A 27,307-nucleotide genomic window follows, 5' to 3' on the forward strand; every position below is an offset into this window, starting at 1 on the left:
ATGCTTCGTACAACTTAGAGTTAGCAAACTATTTAATATTAACATTAGATATTGATACTAGTATATAGTCATGTGATTTTTCATTTAACTATAAGGAGTTGGAGTTTGGAGGACCAGTTCAGTTGGCTGCTTGATTCTTAACGCAAGTATATGATTTCTGAAGAAATATATGTTAGTACTTTTCATTGATTTTATATTCTTCGACGGGAAGCAGTTCATATGCTTTTCAATATGTAGAGTAGGCAATCTATTCTTTTTATTAATATTATCCAAATATTTCATCTATTAATAGTGTCTCTAATACATTGTTACAACTATATATTAATGTGATTTTCCGTTTAATTATAGAGAGTTGGAGCCTGGAAGAGCAATTGATTTCGCCGCTTATTGGTTCTTAACACAAGTATATGATTTAGGAAGAAAGATATATCAGTGCATTTTCTTGATTACATCATCTTCGACGAAGCACTTCATATGCTTTGCACTATTTATAGTTTGCAATACATTTAACATAGATATCATTTTTTTAGTATCTCAAATATGTGATTTCTGTAGAAAGATATATTGATTACATGTTCTTCGAAAGGAAGCACTTCATATGTTTTTCACTATGTATAAATGGTCATCTATTTTTTTTATTTTATTAATATTTTGTTTTTTATAGTGTCTCTGATATCGTATATTGATACAACCATATAGTGAGTGTGATTTTTCGTTTCATTATAAAGAGTTGGATCCTGGAAGAGCAATTGATTTGGTCGCTTATTGGTTCTTAACACAAGTATATGATTTATGAAGAAAGATATATCAGTGCATTTTCTTGATTACATTATCTTCGACGGGAAGCACTTCATATTATTTGCACTATTTAGAGTTTGCAATATATTTAATATTGATATCATTTCCTTAAGATATCTAATATACGATTTCTGAATAAAAACATGTCAGTATATTTTTTTGATTACATTATCTTCGACGGGAAGCACTTCATATGTTTTGCACTATTTTGCAACATATTTTGTATTATTATTTATTTAGCATCTCTTATACCCACTATTGATATAACTATATAGTGAGTGTAATTTTTTTTGTTTTACTGAGGCGAGTTGGAGACTGAAGAGTAGTTGAATTGGTTGCTTGATTCTTAACAGAATTGTGTTATATAGTACGTAAGGCAGATGGTGGAGTGTATAGAGGATGAAGTACAAACATTATTTACCCGAACTGGAAGTCCTTATTAGGATTTTAAGGTAGAATATTATTACGACTTTACTTTTAAGTTTCAAAAGTTGATTAGCCAAGAAATATGTATTCTAAAATCTAGCAAGAATAATGGTAGGTGTAGTGCTACTTTGAGTAGCAAACTTCAAATCTAGCCTTACGAATAATTTTTAGAGTACTGATATTGGCCTAGGGCATAGTTTGGATAAGGTATGTTTTAGCTCACTAAAAAATGTACTAAAAGAAGTTGTAACCTAAATATGTCAACTCAAGTTTTGAATTTTTTTGTTGTTTGTTCCCGGTACGGGACCTTATTGGTACTGGCTTAGAGTAGAGGATTTTTAACTAGATGACTTTTTATGGTTTAAAGATATCTGATTGTTGTTGTATTTGGTTTTTAGGTTTCAGAGACGGGTCTAATGAACCGGAGGGAGTTGCTAACACCTCCATCCCAGTTGATATTTAATTGGAAAACCTCGCATGGAGGTTGTAGATGGAGAAAAGATTACGGGTAAGTCGAGTGAGTGTAAATAAGGGAATTTTCCAGCCAATACTTCAAAGCATTCAGACGAATTTATATATTTTATTTCTTCAAAGAATGATACAAAACATTTCCCCGCTGCGAATATTATTATAGATTTGGGAAGTTCTATACACGAACTCTCATTCTGACCTACTTTATAATCGTTTACTACATCTTTATTTAGTTGTTTCTCATCAGTAACCTCTATCTTTGTTTGGGCACAAACGTTTTAGTGAGATCTATTTGTTCGATTAATACATAATATATTTGCACAAAAATTTTGTTTTCAATTTTTTAAGATAAACATATCAAGTTTCGGTCTTCTCTAATTCCTGAACAATTGAGTTCATTAATAAAGGAACACTTTTCTCTTTTCCTTACATTTTCTTAACCGGTCGTAGAACGTATGCTTCAATTTTTAATCACAACTAATCATGTTAATAGATAATCTTTGCAGTCATTTTTAAAAAAAAAAAGAAGAAGATGGCTTACTACACAACCTGTGAGATACCAAATTATTTTTATAAGGGGTATTTATAGCCGAGGACCACGTTTAAAGTTGCCTTACTTTTATTCTCATTTTCCGTCCACGAAACCATGGGTTATGATCGGTCTAAAACTATTTAGATTTAATGTACGTTAAGTTTTTTTATAAAATGGGCTCTATCTCTGGTTCCAAGTTCAAAGGAAGCGCTTACCCTCCTTTTGGGTGGTTAATGAAACTCTTAGTCCTTATTGGTTGAGATTTTATTTCCTATTCTTTCACCACGTTTACAAAGTTTTTTAAAATCTCGGACTGTTGAATTTTTGAGTTAGTCACTTAGATGGTCCAATTTCATTTATGTAATTAAAAAGTATTAATTTGAGCCGATAAAATTCCATACTAAAAAATAAAAAATATATTTTAGCCAACAAAAATATAATGAAACTGGTGAAAAGAATCCTTATATTGGATTATCAAAGTGTATCAAATTTTGCTACCCAGTAAAAGTAATCATACTAATAAAGAAAGATAAAATAAAGATAGATATATTGGAGTTTTTAGATGCGTCGTGACGGTACCGGGCGCACCAAATCTAAAATTCACATCGGTCCCGGTGCGTAGTACTGGTTGTATTTACTTGATTATATGAAGAAAGATATATCAATGCGTTTCCTTGATTACATCTTCTTTAAAGGGAAGCACTTTATATGTTTTGCACTGTTTAGAGTTAACTATATAATTTATGTCAATTTGTGTGTTTTTTAGTGTCTCTAATGTCATATATCAATACGATTATGTAGTGGGTGTAGTTTTTTATTTAGAGACAATAAATTGGAGCCTGGAAGAGTAGTTGAATTGGCCTCTTGATTTTGAAATCAGGTATATGATTTCTGAAGAAAGATATATCAGTGCATCTCCTTGACAAGAAGAACTTCATATGCTTCGTACGACTTAGAGTTAGCAACCTATTTAATATTAACATTAGATATTGATACAAGTATATAGTCATGTGATTTTTCATTTAACTATAAGGAGTTGGAGTTTGGAGGACCAGTTCAGTTGATTCTTAATGCAAGTATATGATTTCTGAAGAAATATATGTTAGTACTTTTCATTGATTTTATACTCTTCGACGGGAAACAGTTCATATGCTTTTCACTATGCAGTGTAGGCAATCTATTCTTTTTATTAATATTATCCAAATATTTCTTCTCTTAATAGTGTCTCTAATACATTGATACAACCATATATTGAGTGTGATTTTTCGTTTAATTATAGAGAGTTGGAGACGGGAAGAGCAATTGATTTGGTCACTTATTGGTTCTTAACACAAGTATATGATTTATGAAGAAAGATATATCAATGCATTTTCTTGATTACATCATCTTCGACGGGAAGCACTTCATATGCTTTGCACTATTTATAGTTTGCAATACATTTAACATGGATATCATTTTTTTTAGTATCTCAAATATATGATTTCTGAAGAAAGATATTGATTACATGTTCTTCCAAAGGAAGCACTTCATATGCTTTTCACTATGTATAATTGGCCATCCGTTTTTATTTATTTATTAATATTATGTTTTTTATTGTGTCTCTGATATCATATATTGATACAACCATATAGTGAGCATGATTTTTCGTTTCATTATAAAGAGTTGGATCTTGGAAGAGCAATTGATTTGGTCGCTTATTGGTTCTTAACACAAGTATATGATTTATGAAGAAAGATATATCGGTGCATTTTCTTGATTACATCATCTTCGACGGGAAGCACTTTATATTCTTTGCACTTTTTAGAGTTTGCAATATATTTAATATTGATATCATTTTTTTTTAAGATATCTAATATACGATTTCTGAATAAAAACATGTCAGTATATTTTTTTGATTACATTATCTTCGACGGGAAACACTTTATATGTTTTGCACTATTTTGCAACATATTTTATATTATTATTTATTTAGTATCTCTTATACCCACTATTGATATAACTATATAGTGAGTGTAATTTTTTTTGTTTTACTGAGGAGAGTTGGAGTCTGAAGAGCAGTTGAATTGGTTGCTTGATTCTTAACAGAATTGTGTGATATGGTACGTAAGGCAGATGGTGGAGTGTATAGAGGATGAAGTACAAACATGATTTACCCGAACTGGAAGTCCTTATTATGATTTTAAGGTAGAATATTATTACGACTTTGTTTCTTTACTTTTAAGTTGCAAAAGTTGATTAGCCAAGAAATATGTATTCTAAAATCTAGCAAGAATAATGGTAGGTGTAGTGCTACTTTGAGTAACAAACTTCAAATCTATCCTTACGAATAATTTTTAGAGTACTGATATTGGCCTAGGGCATAGTTTGGATAAGGTATGTTTTAGCTCATTAACAAATGTGCTAAAAGAAGTTGTAACCTAAATATGTCAACTCAAGTTTTGAATTTTTTGTTGTTTGTTCCCTGTGTTGCATAGAAACTGAGAATAACTTTTTGAAATCAGTTCATTCTACATGGGACCTTATTGGTACTGGCTTAGAGTAGAGGATTTTTAAATAGATGAATTTCTATGGTTTAAAGATATATAATGATTTTTGTTGTATTTGGTTTTTTAGGTTTCAGAGACGGGTCTAATGAGCTGGAGGGAGTTGCTAACACCTCCACCAATCCCAGTTGATATTTAATTGGAAAACTTCGCATGGAGGTTATAGATGGAGAAAAGATTACGGGTAAGTCGAGTGAGTGTAAATAAGGGAATTTTCTAGCCAATACTTCAAAGCATTCAGACGAATTTATATATTTTATTTCTTTAAGGAATGGTTCAAAAAATTTCCCTGCTGCAAACATTATTATAGATTTGGGAAGTTCTATACACGAACCCTCATTCTGACCTACTTTATAATCGTTCACTACATCTTATTTAGTTGTTTCTCATCAGTAACCTCTATCTTTGTTTGGGCACAAACATTTTAGTGAGGTCTATTTGTTCGATTAATACATAATATATTTGTACAAAATTTTTGTTTTCAATGTTTTAAGATAAACAGATCCAGTTTCAGTCTTCTCTAATTCCTGAACAATTGAGTTCATTAATAAAGGAACACTTTCCTCTTTTCCTTACATTTTCTTAACCGATCATAGAACATATGCTTCAATTTTTAATCACAACTAATCATGTTAATAGATAATCTTTGCAGTCATTTTAAAAAAAAAAGAAGAAGATGGCTTACTACACAACCTGTGAGATACCAAATTATTTTTATAAGGGGTATTTATAGCCAAAGACCACGTTTAAATTTGCCTTACTTTTATTCTCATTTGTCGTCCACGAAACCATGGCTTATGATTGGTCTAAAAACTGTTTAGATTTAGTGTCCGTTAAGTTTTTTTCTATAAAATGGGCTATATCTCTGGTTCCAAGTTCCAAGGAAGCGCTTACCCTCCTTTTGGGTGGTTAATGAAACTCTTAGTCCATTTTGGTTTAGATTTTATTTCCTATTCTTGCACCAAGTTCACAAAGTTTTTTAAAATCTCGGACTGTTCATTCTATGTAATTAAAAAATATTAATTTGAGTCGATAAAATTCCATACTAAAAAAATAATAATATATTTTAGCCAAAAAAATATAATGAAACTGGTGAAAAGAATCCTTATATTGGATTATCAAAGTGTATCAAATTTTGCTACCCAATAAAAGTAATCATACTAATAAAGAAATATATAATAAAGAAAGATATATTGGAGTCTTTAGATCCGTCGTGACGGTACCGGGCACACCAAATCAAAAATTTACATCGGTCCCGGTGCGTAGTACTGGTTGTATTTCCTTGATTACATGAAGAAAGATATATCAATGCGTTTCCTTGATTACATCTTCTTTGAAGGAAAGCAATTTATATGTTTTGCACTGTTTAGAGTTAACTATATATTTTATGTCAATTTGTGTGTTTTTTAGTGTCTCTAATATCATATATCAATACGACTATATAATGGGTGTAGTTTTTTATTTAGTGACAAGAAATTGGAGCCTGGAAGAGTAGTTGAGTTGGCCTCTTGATTTTGAAAGCAAGTATATGATTTCTGAAGAAAGATATATCAGTGCATCTCCTTGACAAGAAGAACTTCATATGCTTCGTACGACTTAGAGTTAGCAAACTATTTAATATTAACATTAGATATTGATACAAGTATATAGTCATGTGATTTTTCATTGAACTATAAGGAGTTGGAGTTGGAGTTTGGACGACCAGTTCAGTTGGTTGCTTGATTCTTAACGCAAGTATATGATTTCTGAAGAAATATATGTTAGTACTTTTCATTGATTTTATATTCTTTGACGGGAAGCAGTTCATATGCTTTTCACTATGTAGAGTAGGCAATCTATTATTTTTATTAATATTATCCAAATATTTCTTCTCTTAATAGTGTCTCTAATACATTGATACAACCATATATTGAGCGTGATTTTTCGTTTAATTATAGAGAGTTGGAGCCTGGAAGAAAGATATATCAGCACATTGGTTCTTAACACAAGTGTATGATTTATAAAGTAACATATATCAATGCATTTTTTTGATTACATCATCTTCGACGGGAAGCAATTCATATGCTTTGCGCTATTTATAGTTTGCAATACATTTAACATGGATATCATTTTTTTAGTATCTCAAACATATGATTTCTTAAGAAAGATATATTGATTACATTTTCTTCGAAAGGAAGCACTTCATATGCTTTTCACTATGTATAATTGGCCATCTATTTTTTTTTATTAATATTATTTTTTTATAGTGTCTCTGATATCAGATATTGATACAACCATATAGTGAGCGTGATTTTTCGTTTCATTATAAAGAGTTGGATCTTGGAAGAGCAATTGATTTGGTCGCTTATTGGTTCTTAACACAAGTATATGATTTATGAAGAAAGATATATCGGTGCATTTTCTTGATTACATCATCTTCGACGGGAAGCACTTCATATTCTTTGCACTATTTAGAGTTTGCAATATATTTAATATTGATATCATTTTTTTTAAGATATCTAATATATGATTTCTGAATAAAAACATGTCAGTATATATTTTTGATTACATTATCTTCGACGGGAAACACTTCATATGTTTTGCACTATTTTGCAACATATTTTGTATTATTATTCATTTAGTATCTCTTATAACCACTATTGATATAACTATATAGTGAGTGTATTTTTTTTTGTTTTTACTGAGACGAGTTGGAGTCTGAAGAGCATTTGAATTGGTTGCTTGATTCTTAACAGAATTGTGTGATATGGTACGTAAGGAAGATGGTGGAGTGTATAGAGGATGAAGTACAAACATGATTTACCCGAACTGGAAGTCCTTATTAGGATTTTAAGGTAGAATATTATTACGACTTTGTTTCTTTACTTTTAAGTTGCAAAAGTTGATTAGCCAAAAAATATGTATTCTAAAATCTAGCAAGAATAATGGTAGGTGTAGTGCTACTTTGAGTAGCAAACTTCAAATCTAGCCTTATGAATAATTTTTAGAATACTGATATTGGCGATACCATGAAGTTTACTGATTCCAAAAGTTGGTGTTGTATTTTCTTTAAGAGGACTTTTAATCTCTAAAAGTTTAAACAGTTTGTAATTGGTGAATTTAGTTCCAACATTTAATCTACTAAATGATAATTGTTGTACTGCATTTGTTAATTGGTACCCGTTCTTAAACAGCTACGCGGTGAAAACCCGCCTCACCAAATGGGATCAATTCTCATCATACCCGGTATGTAGCACGGGTAAAATACTAAAAAATATCTAATTACGCTTTAATATTTAGAGTTAAACTATTTTACTTTTAAGATTACTTAGATTGATTTATTTTATAATTTATTTGAAGAATTGGTTACTGCTTTATTTGATTGTTTGAAATTAGTTTTTGAATCATGTGAGAATTTTAGAATAAAATAATATTACACATTTGATTATCAGAAATTTATAATTACATAGTTTTAATTGTTAATTGTCAATTCGTTGGATAATAATTTTATATTAGCCTATATGAACTCTTATTGGTTCGCCCCGCCTCAGTGGACATAAACCTTATTGATTATCAGAAATTTATAATTACATAGTTTTAATTGTTAATTGTCAATTCGTTGGATAATAATTTTATATTAGCCTATATGAACTCTTATTGGTTCGCCCCGCCTCAGTGGACATAAAAGTAATCTAAGTACTTTTAAGATTACTTAGATTGATTTATTTTATATTAGCCTAAAAGCTCCAGCAGTCCAGGTGTGTAGCACGGGTTTCAAACTGGTGAAAATAAAAACTGTGCCGGTGGCCAAACTCGGCTGATTTAAATCACCTGACCAGATTTCATAGCCGTTATCAATCACCACACAGCCATTGGATTATACACATTTCTATTTTCTAGATGTTAAAAATCTCCAAGTCCAAACAATAAAAACAGTGAGTCAGAGACTTAAATAATCAAATCACTTCTCAACAAGTATTACCAAAGGAATGGCAGTTTATTCACTCATTGCCTCTGCAACTGTCCCGAAATCATCATCATTCTATCCAAAACCACCAACTAACAGCAATTTCATACTCTCTAAGTCAACTCCCTTCCTCAAACGAAACCCTAATTTTAAATTTTCCCCAATTTCGTCTCATCTATTACAAAACACAAGTAAAAATGTCTCCTTCAGTACCTCCAAATTCTTCATCGACAAGGATTTATCTTCATTTAAAGATTCATTGTTCATTCTCTGTACTTCGCTTGCTTTGTCTTTCTCTCTTTACTTAACTGACGTTGATCCAGCTTTAGCTTTTGTTGTTACTTCTCCACGCAAATTACAGACTGACGAACTCGCTACTGTTCGTCTTTTTCAAGAAAATACTCCTTCAGTTGTTTATATCACTAATCTAGCAGTCAGGTATATCTTAATCCATTGAATTTGAGATTTTTTTCTTTCTTTTTTGATTGGTTAGAGTTATGGAATTTGTGTTTTAAGGTTCGGGTTTGATGGGTCTGTGCAATTTTAGGCAGGACGCATTTACTTTGGATGTATTGGAGGTTCCACAGGGATCTGGGTCAGGTTTTGTTTGGGATAAAGATGGTCATATTGTTACTAATTATCATGTTATTCGTGGCGCTTCTGATCTCAGGTTGGTTCTTGAATATATTCAGTAAATGTTTAGTTATGACTTCATTTCACTTGGCAGAGACACTAAATTGTTACGAAATTGTGCCAATGAGTTTGTTAATCAACTTTTGCCACCATATACAGGGTCACTCTTGCTGATCAATCAACATTTGAAGCAAAAGTTGTTGGATTTGACCAAGATAAGGATGTTGCTGTGTTGAGTGTTGATGCACCAAAAGAGAAATTGAGACCGATACCTGTTGGTGTCTCTGCGGACTTGCTTGTTGGTCAGAAAGTATTTGCCATTGGGAACCCGGTGAGTATTATATGTTCTGTGTTCTACATTTGTACGAGGTAATGAATGGCTTGAAAAACTAGTGCACCCAATTCTGGGTTTATACAATATCTCATTCGCATCAAATGATAGGATATAGATTTTCTTAATTTTTCCTTATAGCCCATTTGGAATAGCGAACCAGTCATGGTAATAGCCCATGTAAGACTAAACTCAAAGCCAATTGGTAGTAGAACGGAGTAACATGGCTGAAAATTGAGGTGTATGGAACTTTCAGAAGTAATTTGTTTGTATGGAAATTTCAAAAGTAGTTGTTGCTCGTTCATCTGAAAAAGTGCACTATCCTAGTGCTCATGTTGCTCAACACTTATTGGTGTTTCTTGTCACTTTGCAGACTGTGTTGTGAAGTAACTTAGCTTGCACAAGATGTCTTTCATCCTACCGTAGGCGTTGGTTTTGTATGTATTAGTTAGATATAGAGTTCAATGTAACTAACAACATGAACTTTTCCTTTTGAAATTGCAGTTTGGGCTCGACCACACACTTACAACTGGTGTAATCAGGTAAGCATCTTTATAATATTCACAATTTTCATGACTTCACTATGGCAGCTTCATAAATTTCATGCATGACTTCCACATTAAAAGTTGATTTCTAAGGTTTGACTATAGATCTTTCCTCTGAGGTGTTTATCTTTTGGTGCTGTAGTGGACTTCGAAGAGAAATTAGTTCTGCTGCTACCGGTCGTCCAATTCAGGATGTTATACAAACTGATGCAGCCATTAACCCTGGTAACAGTGGAGGCCCTTTACTTGATAGTTCAGGAAGCTTGATTGGGATTAATACTGCTATCTATTCTCCATCTGGTGCATCCTCTGGTGTTGGATTTTCAATTCCGGTTGACACTGTATGTTCAACTTTTGTCTTAATTGTGATCTCATTTTAGACCTTAATACTATCCAGATCTGTAAATTATAGCTGAAACAGAGTTCTCTTTTCCGTGTTGATTCTGATGTATTGCGTTTGCTTTTATTCCTTGTGCAGGTAGGTGGAATCGTTGATCAGTTGGTAAAGTTTGGGAAAGTGACAAGACCCATTTTAGGAATTAAATTTGCACCTGATCAGTCTGTGGAGCAGCTTGGTGTTAGTGGGGTGCTTGTCCTAGATGCTCCACCAAATGGTCCTGCTGGAAAAGCGGTATAAGTTTTTGTACTTTGCCCTATCTTTTATTGCATGTGACTTCTTTTATCAGCAAAACTGACTGATCTTCTTTGTCAAGGGTTTGTTGGCAACCAAACGAGATTCCTATGGAAGACTTATTCTGGGTGACATCATAACATCTGTGAATGGGAAAAAGGTCTCAAATGGGAGCGATCTATACAGAATTCTCGACCAGTGTAACGTTGGTGACGAGGTAATTGTCATACCTGATTTTCTTTCACTATGATGTTATCCAAATCCTACAAATGACTTTGTTCCAATGGAAACAACTTAACACATGATTTCAGTGAAAATTAATTTAAGGCTCTGAATGAAGAAAGCTTTTAACTGAATACTTGATTGGAATTCAGGTGACTGTAGAGGTGTTACGCGGTGATCACAAAGAGAAAATACCTGTGGTCCTCGAGCCAAAGGCTGACGAAACATGATGCTAACAATGTATTAGGAAAATTTCATGGTGGCTAAACTGAATCACATTTCCTAGCTTAAAGCTGTACTCTATATCGAGGTGTAGTAGCACTGTTGTATTTTTATGTCGAAAGTTGTACATATATAATAGCGCCATTGTTCCAATTTAATCTTCTTTTATATTTCGCGCATTAGGTACTGAAAGTTTTAGCATTCCTCAATTCCTGTGATTCTTATTCTAAGTGAAACATTGGTGCTCAACATTGAGCATCTGAAAAATTAAAGTGTTCCAGAACCTAAAAATTAAAGTGTTCCACATAGTATTCTTTGTACAGCACAGTACTACAGTTTGTCAATTCGTTCTTGGAAGAGTTAAGAGAATGAATTTTGATTCATGGATTAACACGAGCAAATCGGCTTGGAAAATGTTCAGGCGAATGGACTAGTCCAAAAATGAAATTCATAATGCATATAAGAAACAACCTGGTAAATCAAATGGCTCTGTTAACCAAATTCTATTTTCCAAGGGTTTGATAAAGAAAGAAAATTCTCGTAAAATCACTTTCGATAATCCTTGAGAAGTCTTTTTTTTTCCTCTGGAGAAATCTGTGATCAAGTTTGGCAGAAGCAGATTTTCAAGAAGCTACGGAAGCTGATAATCCTACCAAGAATTTTCAAGAAGCTGACAATCCTACCAAGAATCAGGCAATTCTTATGGAAGTGCATCAAGGATATCCTGCCCACAAGAGACAAACTAGCATGCTTCATTCCTAAGCTGGATCATGCCTGTTCTTTCTGTTCTCAACTTCCAGAAACTGCGTCTCATGTTATCTTACAATAGCATTTGGAGTGCAGCCACCATCAAATCTCAGTCTTGAAGAATCTATCTGTAGCTGGTTTGATGAGCTGCAGTTGAATCAGGTTACGGAAGAGACTCTTAATAAAAGAGTCATTGTTGCTTGGTGAATCATTTAGCTGGTCTTTTACACTTCACACTATCGAACCTTAGAGTTCAAGAAAGAAAAAAAAGTGAATTTTGGGATACCCTTTAACGAAGTCGGACCCTTTAGGTATTAATGAGTCTCCCAGGGTTTAACCAGCCAAAACCGATTTTCTCTTTTTCTTCTCAAGACATAACATTCCTCAAACCTACAGGTATCAGCGTGCTTAAACCCTAGCGGCCTAGCCTGTGTGAAGTTTGGGTTTCTGTAACTTTTCTTCTCAAATTTCTTCGACGATCAACAGGTGTATGTTTTGAAACCCAAGAATCCAAACCCCAGTAAGCAAGCTTTACTGAGAGATCTTCTTAGAATTACTTCTTCAACAGCATCACCAACTTTAGTCAATATTCTTCTTCTTCTTCCTCCATTCCTAAGCAACCCCTTTCGCAGTACCAGCGGGTGAGTATTCTTATTCGTCTTACTTTCTTCCTAGTAATTAGTGAATATTTATCAATTTTGTTTGACATTTTGTAAGATATGTTATGTTGGGGGTTTTGTGTTAAATCTTCCCCCCGATGATGGAGATAAAGGATTGAGTTGGTTATTTTTTTCACTTCCTCGATCAGACATGCAAAAGTTTTCATCTCTTTCTCTTCTAAACAACGAAAACTTTTAAAATCCACCCTGCAACTGAATCCTCGCCTAAGTTTCAAGCAATTTGCAGACAATCAATCAAGGATATAAAGAATTGTTTGATTTTTGTAATGTGAAATTCTAGGGTTTCTGTAAATTTCGGGGATTTAATTTCACATGTGTTTATCAATGATTTTGAAGGGTTTGTTATTCAATCTTACTATCTCCCTCCTTTATCATTGGGTTAGTGTTCCCTGTTTAAAAATTAAATTGCTTCATTTTTTTTAATAAATTGTAATGGGCCATCCATGATTTATTGATAGTGCAGTTTAGTAAAACAAGAGATTTTGTTAATTTCAGGTTATTGAGATTGATACTTTGCTTCACATTTGTAACAACGCACTTTAGTCTCAATTACAGATTTATACAAACAGAACCCTAGCAAAGTTTAGATGCATTGGAACTTTTATGCTAATGTGGGTATTTCTTCCTTTCTATTAGTATAGTTTTATTTGTTGGCAAGGGACCTTAATGTGTGTATAATGTAAATAGATGCTTCAGCTATTTATTGTACGCGCCACTAAAGCACACCAAGCTTTGTGATGTTGTTACATGTTTGGCTAGACCTGAAACAACTGCATATTTTTTGGTTTAATAGGATAAGTCGATTATTACATGCTTTTAAAAACATAGTGCTGGTGGAGATGGTATTAGTGGATTTCATTTAGTGTATTGATAATTTGATAGGAGTATATACCATATACCCACAAAATGCGATTTAAAAGCTAATTCACAACCTGAAACAACCATAACTAGTGAATCAGCAGTCAAAGGTTGTTTAGTTGTAGGGAGAAGTGATGGCTCAGTTGGATGTTTCCATCTTGGCATACTTGATCCATCTTCACCAGGTAATTTTCTGTCTGTGTATCTATTGAGACCGTTAGGGATGGTTGTGTAATATTTGGAGTTCTTGATAAGCATCCAGACTGGTACATTTCTTAAGACATATTCGTTATTGTGAATCTGATTTTTAATTTTGCTGCTGTAGATTAACCAGTTTCGAACAACTACAAAATTAAATGAATATCTGATTTAGCTGTATCGTTGATACAGTAAGGGCAACCATTTTCATACAACGGCATATTTCAAACTTACAGAAAAACATCAAAAACACTCACTTTTGTCAGGTCCCAGGGTTTAGCAGTTGTTCATCCTAGGAATATTCTAACATATGGAACAGGCCAAGTTGAAATTTTATATTCCCTAATGTGAGGCTGTTACTAGCCTCATTTGACTCTAGGTCTCATGAACCTGACTTCTTAGTGTGGTATTTACATTGTTAATGGAAAAATCTTAGTGAAAGATATGTTGTGAAGCTGAGTTTGTCATTTTACGGGTTGAATGTTTGGTGTTGGTTATATTATATGTCTTCAAGGAGAGATAATGCTAGCGCTACACTGTAATTATAGCTTCTAAACAATAGGTTGTACATCATCTCAAACCTGTACTATCTATATACTGTAGTGATAAACTACTGCTTATAACAAGATCCTGTAGTGTGGGATCTCTACCAAGCCCAGCCAGTGATGCAGCATAGAAGCCTCTTTTATTCAGCAAACATCTAACGCTATTTTGTTTTCCATTGTGATTCATTACTTTCCTTACCTTATCATCATATCATATGCAATGTTGTGGATAAAGTTGTTGGTGACAAATTGTCATTGTGTTTGCATTTCAATTCTTGTAGTTGAATTTTTATATTTGTAATTTCTTACCAAGGACTCAGAAATTATTGGATTCCCGCCGACACAAGCAAACTGTCTTTAATTCGCCTCATTGATCACTATCATTTTCTCTTTGGCTCTTTTTGTATCAGTCAATTTGTATTTACATGAAGTTATTGTTTTTAAGAGAGTGCATACCAAACATATTTTTGAATCTAAAACAGACTCTTATACCTCTATTATTTTTTCTTCTTCTTCCCCAATTCTGCTGATTCTCTCTGTCTACTTACTCTCTCACACAAGAGTCTGAGGTATTGCCGCTGTTATTGTTTTAATTGTAGAGACTGAGAAAAAAAAAGGATTTAAATAGAGTTTAAACTCACTAGAGTTTTTCAAGATTCTTGAGGAAATAATGGTTGATGAGAAGAAGCACTCTGATTCACAGTCAACCATGCTCGACAAAATAGTGGTATGAACTACTACAGTAATAGTAATCTCTTGTTTCGTTGTCTTATTTGAATAGAATTTTGAAATCGAAACTGTAACTATTGTTATCAATTCTGTTTTTCTTTGACTTAGGTTCCAGGAGATGTGGTATTGGATCTTTCAAAATTATCAAACCAAACCATAAAATTAGGTGATGGGTTACGTCAGGTAAAATGGGTTTTTTCTTTTTTACTAATTTTTTTTTTCAAAATTTTGACATTTCTTAGTTTTTGTGTAATCCTCATTTGGGGGTGCATAGTTTGTGTTGTTCTAGTAAAGAAAATGGTTATTGTTTTAATTGGGCAGGACTGTGATTCGATAACTGTGATGAAGTCAGGGAAGCTGAGGTTCTCAAAGCCGAACAAGTACTGGGTTGAAAGCTCACAGAAAAGGGTTAGTTTATGTTTATTGTGTTGATGTATGTTTAGGTTGGAGTAATATCATTAGATTATGGTACATTTCACCTGACACCTTAACTTTACCGGTTTTGAATTCCTGATCGATACATAAACATTACGGGTTTTGGTATCAAAAGTATGGCCTTCAGATACTCGGCAACCAAGCTGCGGACAAATGATTTTAGACAATAAACAAGCTAGTATATATTAGGCAAGGCGGGAGTTGTTGTTGGGTAATTTTGCTTTCCGTATACTAACTATGTGTTTTATTCGTTCTGTCTGTTCAGTATGTGCCATGTGTAGATGATACAGTTCTTGGTATTGTGCTCGACTCTAAGGCAGATGTAAGCAACTTTTCCATACATTATTGTTGGACACCTTAGTACCTCTGCATTTCTATGTTTTCATTGAATGTGTGGTCTAATTCTTATTGGATTGTCCCTTGATGTATTTGGTTTCTGGTGGGCAGAACTTTCTGGTGGACATAAAAGGACCAGCAGTGGCATTTTTACCCGTTCTTGCATTTGAAGGAGGAACAAGAAGAAACATACCAAAGTTTGAGGTATTTCAAGCTATCTTGAGCTGTTATACTTTCTAATTAGGAGAGATAAAAGAGCATGTGTAGCTGTTAGCTTCATGTGTCTTATTACAAATCCTATGGAAAACCCTAAAGTCTTTTGGAACCTTTGTTCTGTATTGCTGCTTCAATATATATGACTATATTTGACAAAAAATTGCTTGTCCTGTCAGCCTGGTTCCTTGATCTATGTTCGGGTGGTCAAAGCCAATATGGGAATGAATCCAGAGCTCTCCTGTACCGACGGTATATTATCTCTATTAAATTCGTCTCTAATGTTCGTGCTTGTGGCTATCTGTCTCATGTTATACGAGAATCAGTTTAGGGAACCCATGTTTTATAAGAATTTTAAAATGTTTGTCTAAAATCATCTTTTTGTCCTTTTTTAATAGTCAATGGTAAAGCTGCGGAATTTGGTGCTTTAAAAGATGGCTACATGTTTGAAACATCAACCGGTTTATCACGAATGTGAGTTCAAGCAGCCTCAGTAATAGTGTCATGTTATCTTATTGGATGATACTAAGTTTATTTGTGATTAACTTATCATTTTTGTTTCGTCTTCATTAGACTGCTCAGTACTCCAACTTGTCCAGTTCTTGAGGCTCTAGGGAAGAAGTTGTCCTTTGAGATTGCAGTTGGATTAAATGGTCGTGTCTGGGTATTACTCTTGAAACCTATATTGTGCTGCCAGACAGCTGACATTAAATCGTGTTACTTGCTTGTTATATTTAGTTACTAGGAGACAGTAGTAGTTCTTCTTTTGACAATGTCTTTTTGTCCACTACAGGTGAATGCCGAGGCTCCATCTACAGTCATCCTTGTCGCAAATGCTATAATGAAGTCAGAACCTCTAACTTCAGTGCAACAAAGAATTATGGTGGAATCACTCTTGCAGAGAGTCCAATGATCTAACTTATCTATAAAACCATGAAAGTTCCTCTGATTTTTTCTTCAGATGTATCTTGTGAGAACTAAGATGGTTGCAATCTTTCAGATCAAGGTTTAGTGTAAATCACTCAGACAGTTGTGGTGTTTTTTAATTACCGAGTAGATATTTGCGTTTCCCTAAGGTCTTGTCATGTTTCGTAAAACTTTCACTATTGGTCTCCCTCCATCTCCCTCCGTCCCTCCAAGTACATTCATTGGTAAGGTTGAGATAGCTCAATACTAGACCAGAACCTTAATTTTGCTAGAGTTTGTCAACAATCACAAAGGCCTCACTCATTATCGGCCATTCAAAAGGAATTAGGGGCCATTCATTTATTCACAACCATGGAAGTGGGTTAAGGGGTATCTTAAAAATAGAGGATTGTCTATATTGTCCTTCATCTTTATACTAAATCTAAATATATATCCTTTATTTTCATAATTATATCATTCCTTTTCTTCTTCTCTTTTCTACCAATCGAAAAAAAAATCATCGTTTTAATTTTGATTGAAACCAAAGATCATCGATCAAACAAATTTTACGATTGATTGTTTAAAATTAAAATCCAAAATTCATTAACATTAAAGTTGAAACTTAGAACATTAAAAAAAAAAAAGGTTAAATGAACAAAACGAATAAATGATAGTAGTTGTGATCCAAAATTAAAATTTGATCACTTGAATCAAAATTTGATCCGAAATTTTCTTGGATTTGCAGTAGCAGGAATATAATCGGCAGGTAACAGTCTATTTTACCTACCGATTATGGTTGATGTTCTTGGATTTACAGTAGCAGGAAAATAATCGGTAGATAAAAATCTACTTTACCTACCGATTATGGATGATGTTCTTAAGAAATGATGAACAATAACCAGAATCGGTAGATAAAATGATTGTTATCTATCGATTATTCTTGATTCAAAAAAGTCAATTTTTCTGTACTAAAAATTAAACACAATCGGTAGATAATAAACACAATTTACTACCGATTATGGTAGTACCTTCGAAAATTGAAGAATTTTTTTCAAAAACTCATTTTGGGGCCAGTATATAATCGGAAGTTTAATTAATTTGAACTTCTACCGAATATCGGTAATTCTCATTTCGAAATCCACTATATAATCGGAAGTTAAGTTCACTTACCTTACTTGCGATTGTTATAATTCCAAAATTTGAAAAATCAAGTTTTTTTCTTTCAAAAACTCATTTTGGGGCCAGTATACATTCGGAAGTTTAATTAACTTAAAATACTACCGAATGTGGTAATTCTCATTTCAAAATGCCACTATATAATCGGAAGTTAAGTTCACTTACCTTAATTCCGAATGTTAATTCCAAAATTCGAAAAATTAAGGTTTTTTTTTCAAAAACTCATTTTGGGGCCAGTATACATTCGGAAGTTAAATTTACTACCGATTATGGTAGTACTAAAATTCGAAAATTGAATATATTCGGAGGTTAGAGTAACACAATTTACTACCGATTGTGGTAGTCCCAAAGTTAGAAATTAAAGGATTTTGGCAAAATCTCATTTTGGGGCCAATATACATTCAGAAGTTAAATTTACTACCGATTATGATAGTACCAAAATTCGAAAATTGAAGGATTTTTGAATAATCTCATTTTAGGGACACTATATATTCGGAAGTTTAATTAACACAATTTACTACCGATTATGGTCGCACCAAATTCAGAAAAAAAAAAAAAAAACCTACCGAATTGTTGTTTAACTTCCGATTATTGAATGTCAATTTTGTTATTACGAAAAAAAATTGATAAGGGTGAACTCTATTTAGATTTGGATGACCCTGTTTTATCTTATTGTTGGTCCCTAATTCCTTTTGAGTGGCCCCTAAAAATGCAAGGCTCATTATCAACTGGCCGTGGAAACTTTATTTTGTCCTTTTTGTTTTTGTTTTTGTCATATTGGAATATTGGAGGTCTAGCAAGATCTCAGATTAAGAGCTAGAAGGAAATTGCAAGAATAATGTAGAGAACATAAGGCGGAAGTTCTATGTATTTATGGATCACACAGTACAACAGGCTTGTTGCAGGAAACTGGAAGCTGGAATATAAGTAGTGACGTGTTTCATTTGAATTTTGGGTAGTGGGTAGAAAGAAATACTGTAGTAGGCTAGATGTAAATAGTTATGGTAGACAAGTAAAGTTATTACAAACTCTCTCAGGGATTATAACAATCTATTAATGCAGGCTTGGAATCAGTTGGATGCCAGGCTGCAGTGTTGGGTGATTTCAACTGCATTCTAAGGGCGAAGGACGGGAGGTCTTCATTACCGTCAGTTGCTTGGAGAATACTAACAAAGAAACATGTCGTCTGAGCTGACTTTTTGGGAAGAGAATTTACTTGGCAGAATGGGCAAGCTAGAAGTAAAATAATTAGCAGGCTAGTTAGAGAATTGAAGGATTTAAGTCTGATATATGATGATGGTGAAGTTAAAATGTCTTGCTCTTAGCCGTAGAGAACTTGCAATGCGCCGTTCTCAAGATATCATCCTTCTCTGCTATTTTCTAAGGCCTAAAAGACTACTGCAGTTAAGACCTCTAAGTTCATTGTTTTCTTTCTAATACCCAAAAGGCTAGCAGAGATCCTTGACAGACACTATTGTTAGTAGCTTAGTCTGCTTGGATGATGTCGTTTTTAGATACAAAAGGTTGGAGTGGAGGACTATACTTGATGCAACTTAGAGCTGAATCTATTTTGGAATAAAGATTTAATCGAGTTACAAACCCTATTTCTCAGGGCTAATTGTCCAAAAGGTAGAATATCGATCTAGAATACAATGGTCATCTTCGATTGAACACTAGGTAGATGTCCCTTTTTCCACCTCTGTATATGGGTGAAAATGCGTCGTCTAAAAAAGCTTCCAGTGCAGAACCGTAGCAACATCTCGTACCTGCTCCAAAAAAGCGAAGACAAAGATGTAGTACCAAAATAGCAAACACGCTCCCAACTTAACAAAATAAGTACATGTAAATCAAAAGGATGAAATGTTTTTCCACCATCACATTTTTTTTCTTCTATTATTGATATATATATTGTTATAATAACAACAAGAAATACAACGGATAGTGAAACAAAGAAAGAGATATATAGGATAAAACTCAGCAACGAGGTGAAGGAAAAACAAAGATTTTCGAAGAGATGGGGATGTTATTGATAAGCATCAATGAAACAGGTGTGGAACTGGAGATGTAGTAGTTTTTCATACGGTGGAAGTAGGGGAGAGTCCAAACTCCAAGTCCCAGAGCTCGAAAGATCCCTTGACGAAATCGTAATGACCTCCCTTCAATGTCAATATCTTGTTAATGCATGCATTTCTCACGAATGGGTATGTCAAAAGGTTACCAAGTGATACATTCACTGCCTCCTGCACATATTACACAAGACACGATGTGCCACAGCTAGTTAAAATCTTTAGTCGAGAGGTACATCAGCCAGAGATTGAGATAAAAGTACATATGCTTTTTTTAGAAAATGCTTACCTTCTCACACATCTCGCAAAGGTCTGCAATTGGTGCATCACCGCCTGTGGCCTTAACCTTGGATTTGGCTGGTAAACCGATTTTGACCCAGTCTTCGATGAAATCACTGCATTTTCAATTTAACAATATTACAAGTGATTAGCAACTAGTTGATCAATCAGTGATTTGAAACTTCAGAACCCAAGATCTAGTAGAGGAACATGACTCTGTTAATGTCGGATAAATGCATATGTTAATCACAAGTAGTGAAGATTCTGATCCACTAATTTAGGTGTTTCAAAAGCTCATCTTTAGTTGGATCAATGATAATGGGAAATGACAAGGATCCAACGTGATAAGTGGGCATTCCTATAAAGTCCTAGTGTCATATTACCGTATATGAACTTTAATGGGTTCACAGTGTCGGATACAAGAAACTGTCACAACAAAATCAAAAAATGTTATTCGTCTGCCAGATACGACCATACCAAATTAATCTGTGGTGTGGGGGAGTAGAATTTTGTGACTTACTAAAAGAAAATTCGTTTTGGTTGAAATTAGAAACAACTTATTGATTCATTAATCAATCCACCTTAAACGACCAAGTACTTATCCGTACTTAATTGTACATGGATTAGGTGGGATACGCGTGGAGACAGGTCCGCACCGACACTAAAGTTTTGAGGAAAAAAATGAATAGCAAAAGTAAAAAGCAAACACGCTTAATTCACATATGCAAACAAACCCCACTTTCTATAACCATAATCAGAGATAAGATATGAAGTTCGGGAGATCATTTTTACCGAGTCTTTTTGCTTAATTCTTAATTTTCCATAAAAATGTTAAAACTTTAAGGAAGATACCTAAACATATGCAAAAAACATCAAGATGAAGAGAACAACAGAAGAGTGGGGACTTACGTAGAAGTGGAGCCATCGTCAGAAAGAGACATAAGTCCTTTGATCCCACCACAACAGCTGTGTCCAATCACCACAATATGCTCAACCTGTTCAAATGAATATGGATATTAATATTATTAGCATATTCCCTTGTAATGCTTATCAAAACTTACTCAAATTATCCAAGCTTAGAAGAGAAAGATAATACTAGGAGATAAGACTCCAGCTCCAATACACTGAAAAGCTTTCTCTTGGGGAAAGGTCTTGGAGTCTTTTGTACAGTCTACTTCTTGGGACCAAAGAATCCGAATATGTTGTTATCAAACAATTGGATAATTTTTTGAAAGATAAGGGTTCTCCCTTATTGTTCTTTCTTTATGGGCAAGGGTTACCTGTTATTTTGCCTGAGCAAATGTGGTGTATAAGAATCGTTTTCATGATGGAAAAACGTTTTTCTTTTTTAAATTCAAAATTGTCCGCTTTGATATAGTCACAGTGCCATGCCATCATATGAGTGGACAGTTTATTTTAAAGGAAAAAAAACAAAAGTTTTTCACTTATTGGCTGGATGGGAAAGAAAAACTAAAAAGAAGTGAACTCTTTTCTCAAATTCGTTAGAAAATTTAGAAAAGAAAAAGGGAAAGAGGAAATGAGAAATGTAGACCTTGAGATGCAAGACAGCATATTCTATGGCAGCTCCAACTCCAGAGTACCTGTTCTGCAAATTTTAAAAAACAAGATCAAATGTATCAGCTCAGCTGTGTTAGCTTGAAGCATGAAATATTCACACTAATATTTGTTTTATATTTGATTGGCTGTAGACTAATATCTACGTAAACCCAGAGTGAAGTAGTAATATTTACTTGGCAATAGGCTGGAACCATGTTAGCAATGTTTCTAACAACAAAAGCTTCTCCTGGTTGGAATCCCAAGATGTGGGAAGGGCACACTCGAGAGTCAGAGCATGCAAACACCATGAACTGCATATATCATCACAAATTGATCAGATCATAATAACCAAGACCAGAATAAAACTACCGACTGAGTTTGTTGGCTTGTATGCACCAACCACCAAAATTTTGGACCATAACTTGAAAAGCAGTGATAGAAGTACAAAGAAAATGCTTCTTTTTGAACGGGAAGTAGGTACCGTCAGGAACTGAATTCATTAAATTTACCTTGGGGCTCTGACCCTTGGAAAGTTCCCCATACAGTTTTGGATCAGTCCTGATGAACAAAGAAAAATAAATAAAAATTTAAGTACAAGCCCCATTTAGTTGGAAACAAAAATTGACTTCATTAAATAAACAGACAATAGCATGTTACGTTTACAGAACTGTCCCACAGTACAACGGATCAGTTTTTTACCTTATCTCGCAGTACTATCAAATATCTCAGAAAAAGAACCAATCAGTAATTCCATTCCAAAGTTAGTGTGCATCTAAAGTTGGTGTGCATTTTGGTCAGAAATCAGTACCAGTTATAGTACCCCTATAAAGCCTTCCAAAGAATTCTTATCTGATATGATCAACCAACATGTATGGCCAAGATCATTCAAGAAAGAGTATTTCATTTTCTGCTGGACCCACCACCAACCCACCAAAAATTGTGTCCATTTTATTCAGATTTCAGAACCTTTAAGATTAGCTGATCCTAAAAATAACTATGGCCTGGTAAAATGAAAAAATTCATATGTACTGGCAGGAATTTCATTACTTCAAAAGCAAAATTACGGAAAATCTATTTTTAGTCAGCTTTATTTTTGGAAGATTCTAATAAAAAAAAATCCAAAAAGAATGATTCATTTGATACCGTAAGTGGTGGATTTACTTACTCGTATTTGTCCTTCTTGAATTGGACGAATCCAGTTTTGATCCTTTCAACTGGGCAGAAACCGTCGGCTTTCCCGTTGGCGGTAGTCTGTAATTCAGCTGTTATCTGTTCGATCTTAGCCGCGGCAACTGCCTCCAGACCATTATTCTCACTACAAAAAGGCCAGAAATCAAAATTAAGAACAAACAAAAGCTGATAACGGAGTACTCGTGTACTGACGTATAAAAATCATCTACGGAAGTCTAAGTGGGTCACATTCAGGTAACAACAATAACTGAATCTTATCTTCAAAAAACAGAAAAGGAAAAAGAAAACCGTCTATGCCAGATGAGGAGGGCGGTGATCAGTGAGAAATGAGAATGTAGAGGACGTTATTTTGGAATTTGGATTGAAAACGAAAAGTAAAAAAGTCTCGAAAACTACGCCGGTTGAATTTAATGAGTAGATTATTGACAGAGGTCTGTGCAGAAAGAGAAAGGAAACTTCGTGATTTTGTTTTCTTTTGTAAATGGGGTTTTCATTAGAGCTCCATGTACCTAAGAAGCTTCTTGAGCCCAGCAATGGCTTCTTCGTAGTTATCCTTTGACGCCATTTGTTCTTCTTCAACGATTTGAACTTCTTCTCTCTGCAATTAATTAATCACAAAAAATGTTATAATCGAGTCAAATTTGATACAAAAACGGATGAAATTTGATATCCAATAGAACAACTATTAACTGATCATTCAGAATCCAAATTGTAGAGAACCTAGAATAACTATGTTGATGATTTTGATATCATCAGAGATCTAAACATGATTCAGAAGACAAACTGATGATGCGATTTGAAGATTTACACACACATACACATACTCTGCAATTAATATGATCACTCGGTGAGTATTGATTAGAGATTCTAGTGATTTAATTCTTCACAAAATTAAAGAGATCAAAATTAGTAGCAAAATCTTACGAAATTTGTAATTAACAATACTGTTAATAAGGTGATTAAAGATTCTGGAAATATTTTGAATGCATATATGACATGAGAATCTTGATGATGTTAGAATTAGAAGACCGAAAATAGAAAAAAGAGGAATCCCGGGAGAAAATTTTCCGTGCAATAAATCGCATCTTGAAAGAGGACCTTATTTTTAGATTAAGGATTGGTTCAGAACCTGAAAATTCGGACGAAGAGAAGTACCAACACCAAAAGAAAAAACAAAAGATTGATGGAACTTCTTCCTACTTACTTTTTTTTTGTTATTGCACAAAACCAAAAAAACACATACTATTGATGTCCAAAGGCGATTGTATTTATAGTACCCTTTTCATTTATTTTTGTTCCCTGCTAAAAAAATATTTCGCATTTTGCGGTCTCCGTCTGTAATAAGTTAACTAAGGTTATCTTAACCAGGGTCAAATTGGCCGGCGGAAATAGAAAATTTTAGAAAAGCGAAGGACTAATCAATTAATTTAAATTGCTGAAATTAGCAAGTGAAAATCTAATTTTCCTTTTTGATCTAGTTTTGTAGTTTTGAATATCGTCCCTTCTTATCAGTTTTATTGCTTCTAGCTTGGGTCATCTAACTCTAAGGTGATTAAAATCATCAGTTGGCGGCCAAGTCAACACGGCATGACTATGATGATAAGGAGTGACATGACTGCTATCCATGTATCTACATCCACGTTTTGATGAAGAAATGGGACCCGCTTTGGTAGAAGACCACCTTTCGCTGGCTATTCATTGAACGCTAAGGCCAATGAAGACTGAAGAATAAGTTAACAGTTCCCCTCAAGGCGTCATGGTTGATTTCCTTCATCTAGATATTTGACACTCGACACTTCGACGTAACATATATGTCCCAAAAAGGTTGTTTAGATATGGAAGAGGCCATTGTTATAACTGGTAAACGGACTAGTACTTGCAAGGAAAAACGTATGTTAATAACTGTTAGCATCAACATTGGCCAATGTTGATGTCTTTTGGCAATATTTCTGATCGCCTAAAGGTCAGAGTTCCAGGCTAGCCAAAGAGTATTTAAAGTACTTCTTAATTTGTAATGCTTCCATTTCTTATTAGGTTTCTCAGTTTCTCTTAACTTAAAGAGACATTTCTCTAACTAACAAATACTAATTAAATATTATACTTAAAAATGACACTTATCGGGTCGTCACATTATTCCCTGGAAATACAAAGATTAGATATACTAAAATAATACATAGGGAAAAAATATATGAGGACAAGAGGTTTATGTTAAAGAATTGTATCATTATTGAGTTTAAAAACAAAATGTACTTATTTTGGATAAATATTTGTGTATTTGGTAATCATTTTTTACCTAATTTTTTGTTTTAAAATACATAAAACAAAGTCAAACAAGTCATTGACCCCAACTGTTAATTAACTTAAAAGAGTAAGTAAACTAGCTAGACCACACCCTCGACAGAAGCTCTTTTATTTGCTGGATAAGGAAAAAATATAATGATTTAGTTACGACAGAAGATTTATTTTAATGATGATTAAACGAGAGTTGCTGATTATATTAGTGAGGGTGGTGTTGTTAAGCACGCACGTTAGATGCATAATGTAGGCAAATTAAGTTTCTCCATGGTTTGTGGGCATGATGGGGAAGGGTCTTACAGAGGTAGGTTTCTTCTTTGGAATGCAACTGAACATTAAACAACAATTTGTTATCTTTCCAGCCATGGATGATGACGCTGGAGGTATCAATCAACTTTCAAAGGATTCCCCCTCCAACTGATCTAGATTAAAAAGAAAAACCCAAGAAAAAAAAATGAAAACATAATTACTAGGATTTTCAAATGAGTTTGCGGAAGTATGAAAACCCCAAATATGCATTTAACAATAAGGGATTGCTTAATCCGTTAAACGGAAAATGGCTTGAGGGAACTTTTGTAAGAGATCAACAAATAAATCAATGTCTGAGTCACATTGCCAACTGTATTAGTTGGCGGGAAAAATGATTATTTTAGCTAATTAAAATGCTGACATTGCATAATTTGGTGTTAAACTCCACTAATCACTAGCAATGTAGACATATACAATAGTGCATGATGTTACATTCATTTATGTAACATTCCATTTAGGGAGTTGGTGATGTGACAAGTAATGGAAGTAAAATGCGAGTGAGTTAGAAAGGGAGATTGTAACTATACCAAAGTAGGAGTGATGTATGGAGCTGGAGCAGCAAAGACAGGGCGGCTACTGATGAGCTGAGGAGTGTATTTTGAGGAGGAAGAAGAAGGTGATGAAGTAGAAGAAGATGAAGAAGAGTTGCTGCTAACTCTACAGAAAACTGAAGGTCTTAGTGTTGATGGTTTGTTTACAAGGTAAGTAGATGATGAGTATTTAGGTAGGGAGACGGAGATGATCGATGTGGTCGACATTTAGCTATGCATGGAATCCAAGAGCCAAGGGGTTTTATAGGTCACCATCCCAACGATCTCAACGGCGATTTTTTTCTTAAATGTTTTGTTTTTTAGTTATTGAGAAAAATACAAAAGATTGTGGTACATTGAGGATTTGAGGTATGAATATGATTTGAGAAGATAATGAAAGGGAGATATGAGTAAACCGGAGCTTCTGGCCCTAGCAAGGGATAAGAAATGTATGCTGGAGATAAATTTTATCATCGTTCATCTATTCATGTCTTCATGTTGGTGATAAATTCTATCATCCGCTTATCTCTTCATTCCATCTTGTGTGGTAGCATATTTTTTTGTAGCTCAAACCTCATTATCCTCATCGTCAATTATTCATCGATCAGTAATACCCTTACTAGCTAGAGTTAAAAATTTATCCGGAAAAAATTGCTAAAAGGCAAGTGTATTATGTATACATACAAATTTAGGTAATTGCCCATGAATGCATTTTCCACGTCATTCGTAATTTTGAGTTATTTTTTTGTGAATATGCTTGCGTGAATCTCACTAACAGACGAGGAAATCGTCACTGGCCATGCGAAATTAGCAATGTAGTTCATGCTTATGTGTACCTTTGCAAACAGCTATCGGTGATAATTATACTATGGTGATAGATTTTTCACCTAACATACGTGAAAAACCTATCACTACCGATGAAATTTGTAGCACTGTCCACATGTTTATTGATTAGTA

At 33.8% G+C, this 27,307-nt stretch overlaps 3 protein-coding genes across 5 annotated transcripts; 2 read left to right on the forward strand and 1 right to left on the reverse strand.

Moving 5' to 3' along the window:
- The first annotated feature begins 8,679 nt into the window (after positions 1–8,679).
- LOC113276448 (protease Do-like 1, chloroplastic) lies at positions 8,680–11,553 on the forward strand. The gene is made up of 8 exons (XM_026526048.1): positions 8,680–9,154; positions 9,264–9,386; positions 9,509–9,680; positions 10,185–10,222; positions 10,368–10,566; positions 10,704–10,856; positions 10,939–11,073; positions 11,231–11,553. Exons 1-8 carry the CDS (start codon positions 8,739–8,741, stop codon positions 11,306–11,308), a joined length of 1,314 nt encoding a protein of 437 aa, XP_026381833.1. The 5' UTR covers positions 8,680–8,738; the 3' UTR covers positions 11,309–11,553.
- Positions 11,554–12,390: 837 nt separating this feature from the next.
- LOC113274226 (putative exosome complex component rrp40) lies at positions 12,391–17,116 on the forward strand. The gene is made up of 10 exons (XM_026523681.1): positions 12,391–12,688; positions 14,928–15,055; positions 15,166–15,240; positions 15,379–15,465; positions 15,758–15,814; positions 15,940–16,032; positions 16,221–16,293; positions 16,440–16,515; positions 16,615–16,705; positions 16,835–17,116. The coding sequence occupies exons 2-10, from the start codon at positions 14,999–15,001 to the stop codon at positions 16,952–16,954; spliced, it is 729 nt and encodes a 242-aa protein (XP_026379466.1). The 5' UTR covers positions 12,391–12,688; positions 14,928–14,998; the 3' UTR covers positions 16,955–17,116.
- A 2,550-nt stretch (positions 17,117–19,666) lies between these two features.
- Positions 19,667–26,670, reverse strand: LOC113276449 (carbonic anhydrase 2-like). Of its 3 annotated transcripts, none has more exons than XM_026526049.1 (10): positions 26,348–26,670; positions 23,726–23,814; positions 23,191–23,340; positions 22,535–22,583; positions 22,220–22,336; positions 22,021–22,074; positions 21,378–21,463; positions 20,479–20,584; positions 20,205–20,363; positions 19,667–19,889 (listed from the first exon to the last, which is right to left on the reverse strand). In XM_026526049.1, the coding sequence occupies exons 1-10, from the start codon at positions 26,576–26,578 to the stop codon at positions 19,848–19,850; spliced, it is 1,083 nt and encodes a 360-aa protein (XP_026381834.1). In that variant the 5' UTR covers positions 26,579–26,670; the 3' UTR covers positions 19,667–19,847. The 3 variants fall into 3 exon arrangements, with proteins under 3 accessions (XP_026381834.1, XP_026381835.1, XP_026381837.1); XM_026526050.1 differs by lacking the exon at positions 26,348–26,670 and adding an exon at positions 25,812–25,933; XM_026526052.1 differs by lacking the exon at positions 26,348–26,670 and adding an exon at positions 24,141–24,165.
- Between the last annotated feature and the right edge of the window lie 637 nt (positions 26,671–27,307).

The sequence above is a fragment of the Papaver somniferum genome, chromosome 4 (assembly GCF_003573695.1).
Source record: "Papaver somniferum cultivar HN1 chromosome 4, ASM357369v1, whole genome shotgun sequence".
In the NCBI taxonomy this organism is placed as follows: domain Eukaryota; kingdom Viridiplantae; phylum Streptophyta; class Magnoliopsida; order Ranunculales; family Papaveraceae; genus Papaver; species Papaver somniferum.

Excerpts from the sequence above, each read along its gene's own strand:
- LOC113276448 (XM_026526048.1), top strand. The coding sequence starts at position 8,739 with ATGGCAGTTTATTCACTCATTGCCTCTGCAACTGTCCCGAAATCATCA. Across the intron at positions 9,681-10,184 it reads TATTTGCCATTGGGAACCCG|TTTGGGCTCGACCACACACT; the intron begins GTGAGTATTATA and ends TTGAAATTGCAG. Across the intron at positions 11,074-11,230 it reads AGTGTAACGTTGGTGACGAG|GTGACTGTAGAGGTGTTACG; the intron begins GTAATTGTCATA and ends ATTGGAATTCAG.
- LOC113274226 (XM_026523681.1), top strand. The coding sequence starts at position 14,999 with ATGGTTGATGAGAAGAAGCACTCTGATTCACAGTCAACCATGCTCGAC. Across the intron at positions 15,466-15,757 it reads TTGAAAGCTCACAGAAAAGG|TATGTGCCATGTGTAGATGA; the intron begins GTTAGTTTATGT and ends CTGTCTGTTCAG. Across the intron at positions 15,815-15,939 it reads TGCTCGACTCTAAGGCAGAT|AACTTTCTGGTGGACATAAA; the intron begins GTAAGCAACTTT and ends TCTGGTGGGCAG.
- LOC113276449 (XM_026526049.1), bottom strand. The coding sequence starts at position 26,578 with ATGTCGACCACATCGATCATCTCCGTCTCCCTACCTAAATACTCATCA. Across the intron at positions 22,075-22,219 it reads TGGTTCCAGCCTATTGCCAA|AACAGGTACTCTGGAGTTGG; the intron begins GTAAATATTACT and ends TAAAATTTGCAG. Across the intron at positions 19,890-20,204 it reads GACTCTCCCCTACTTCCACC|GTACGAGATGTTGCTACGGT; the intron begins GTATGAAAAACT and ends TTTTTGGAGCAG.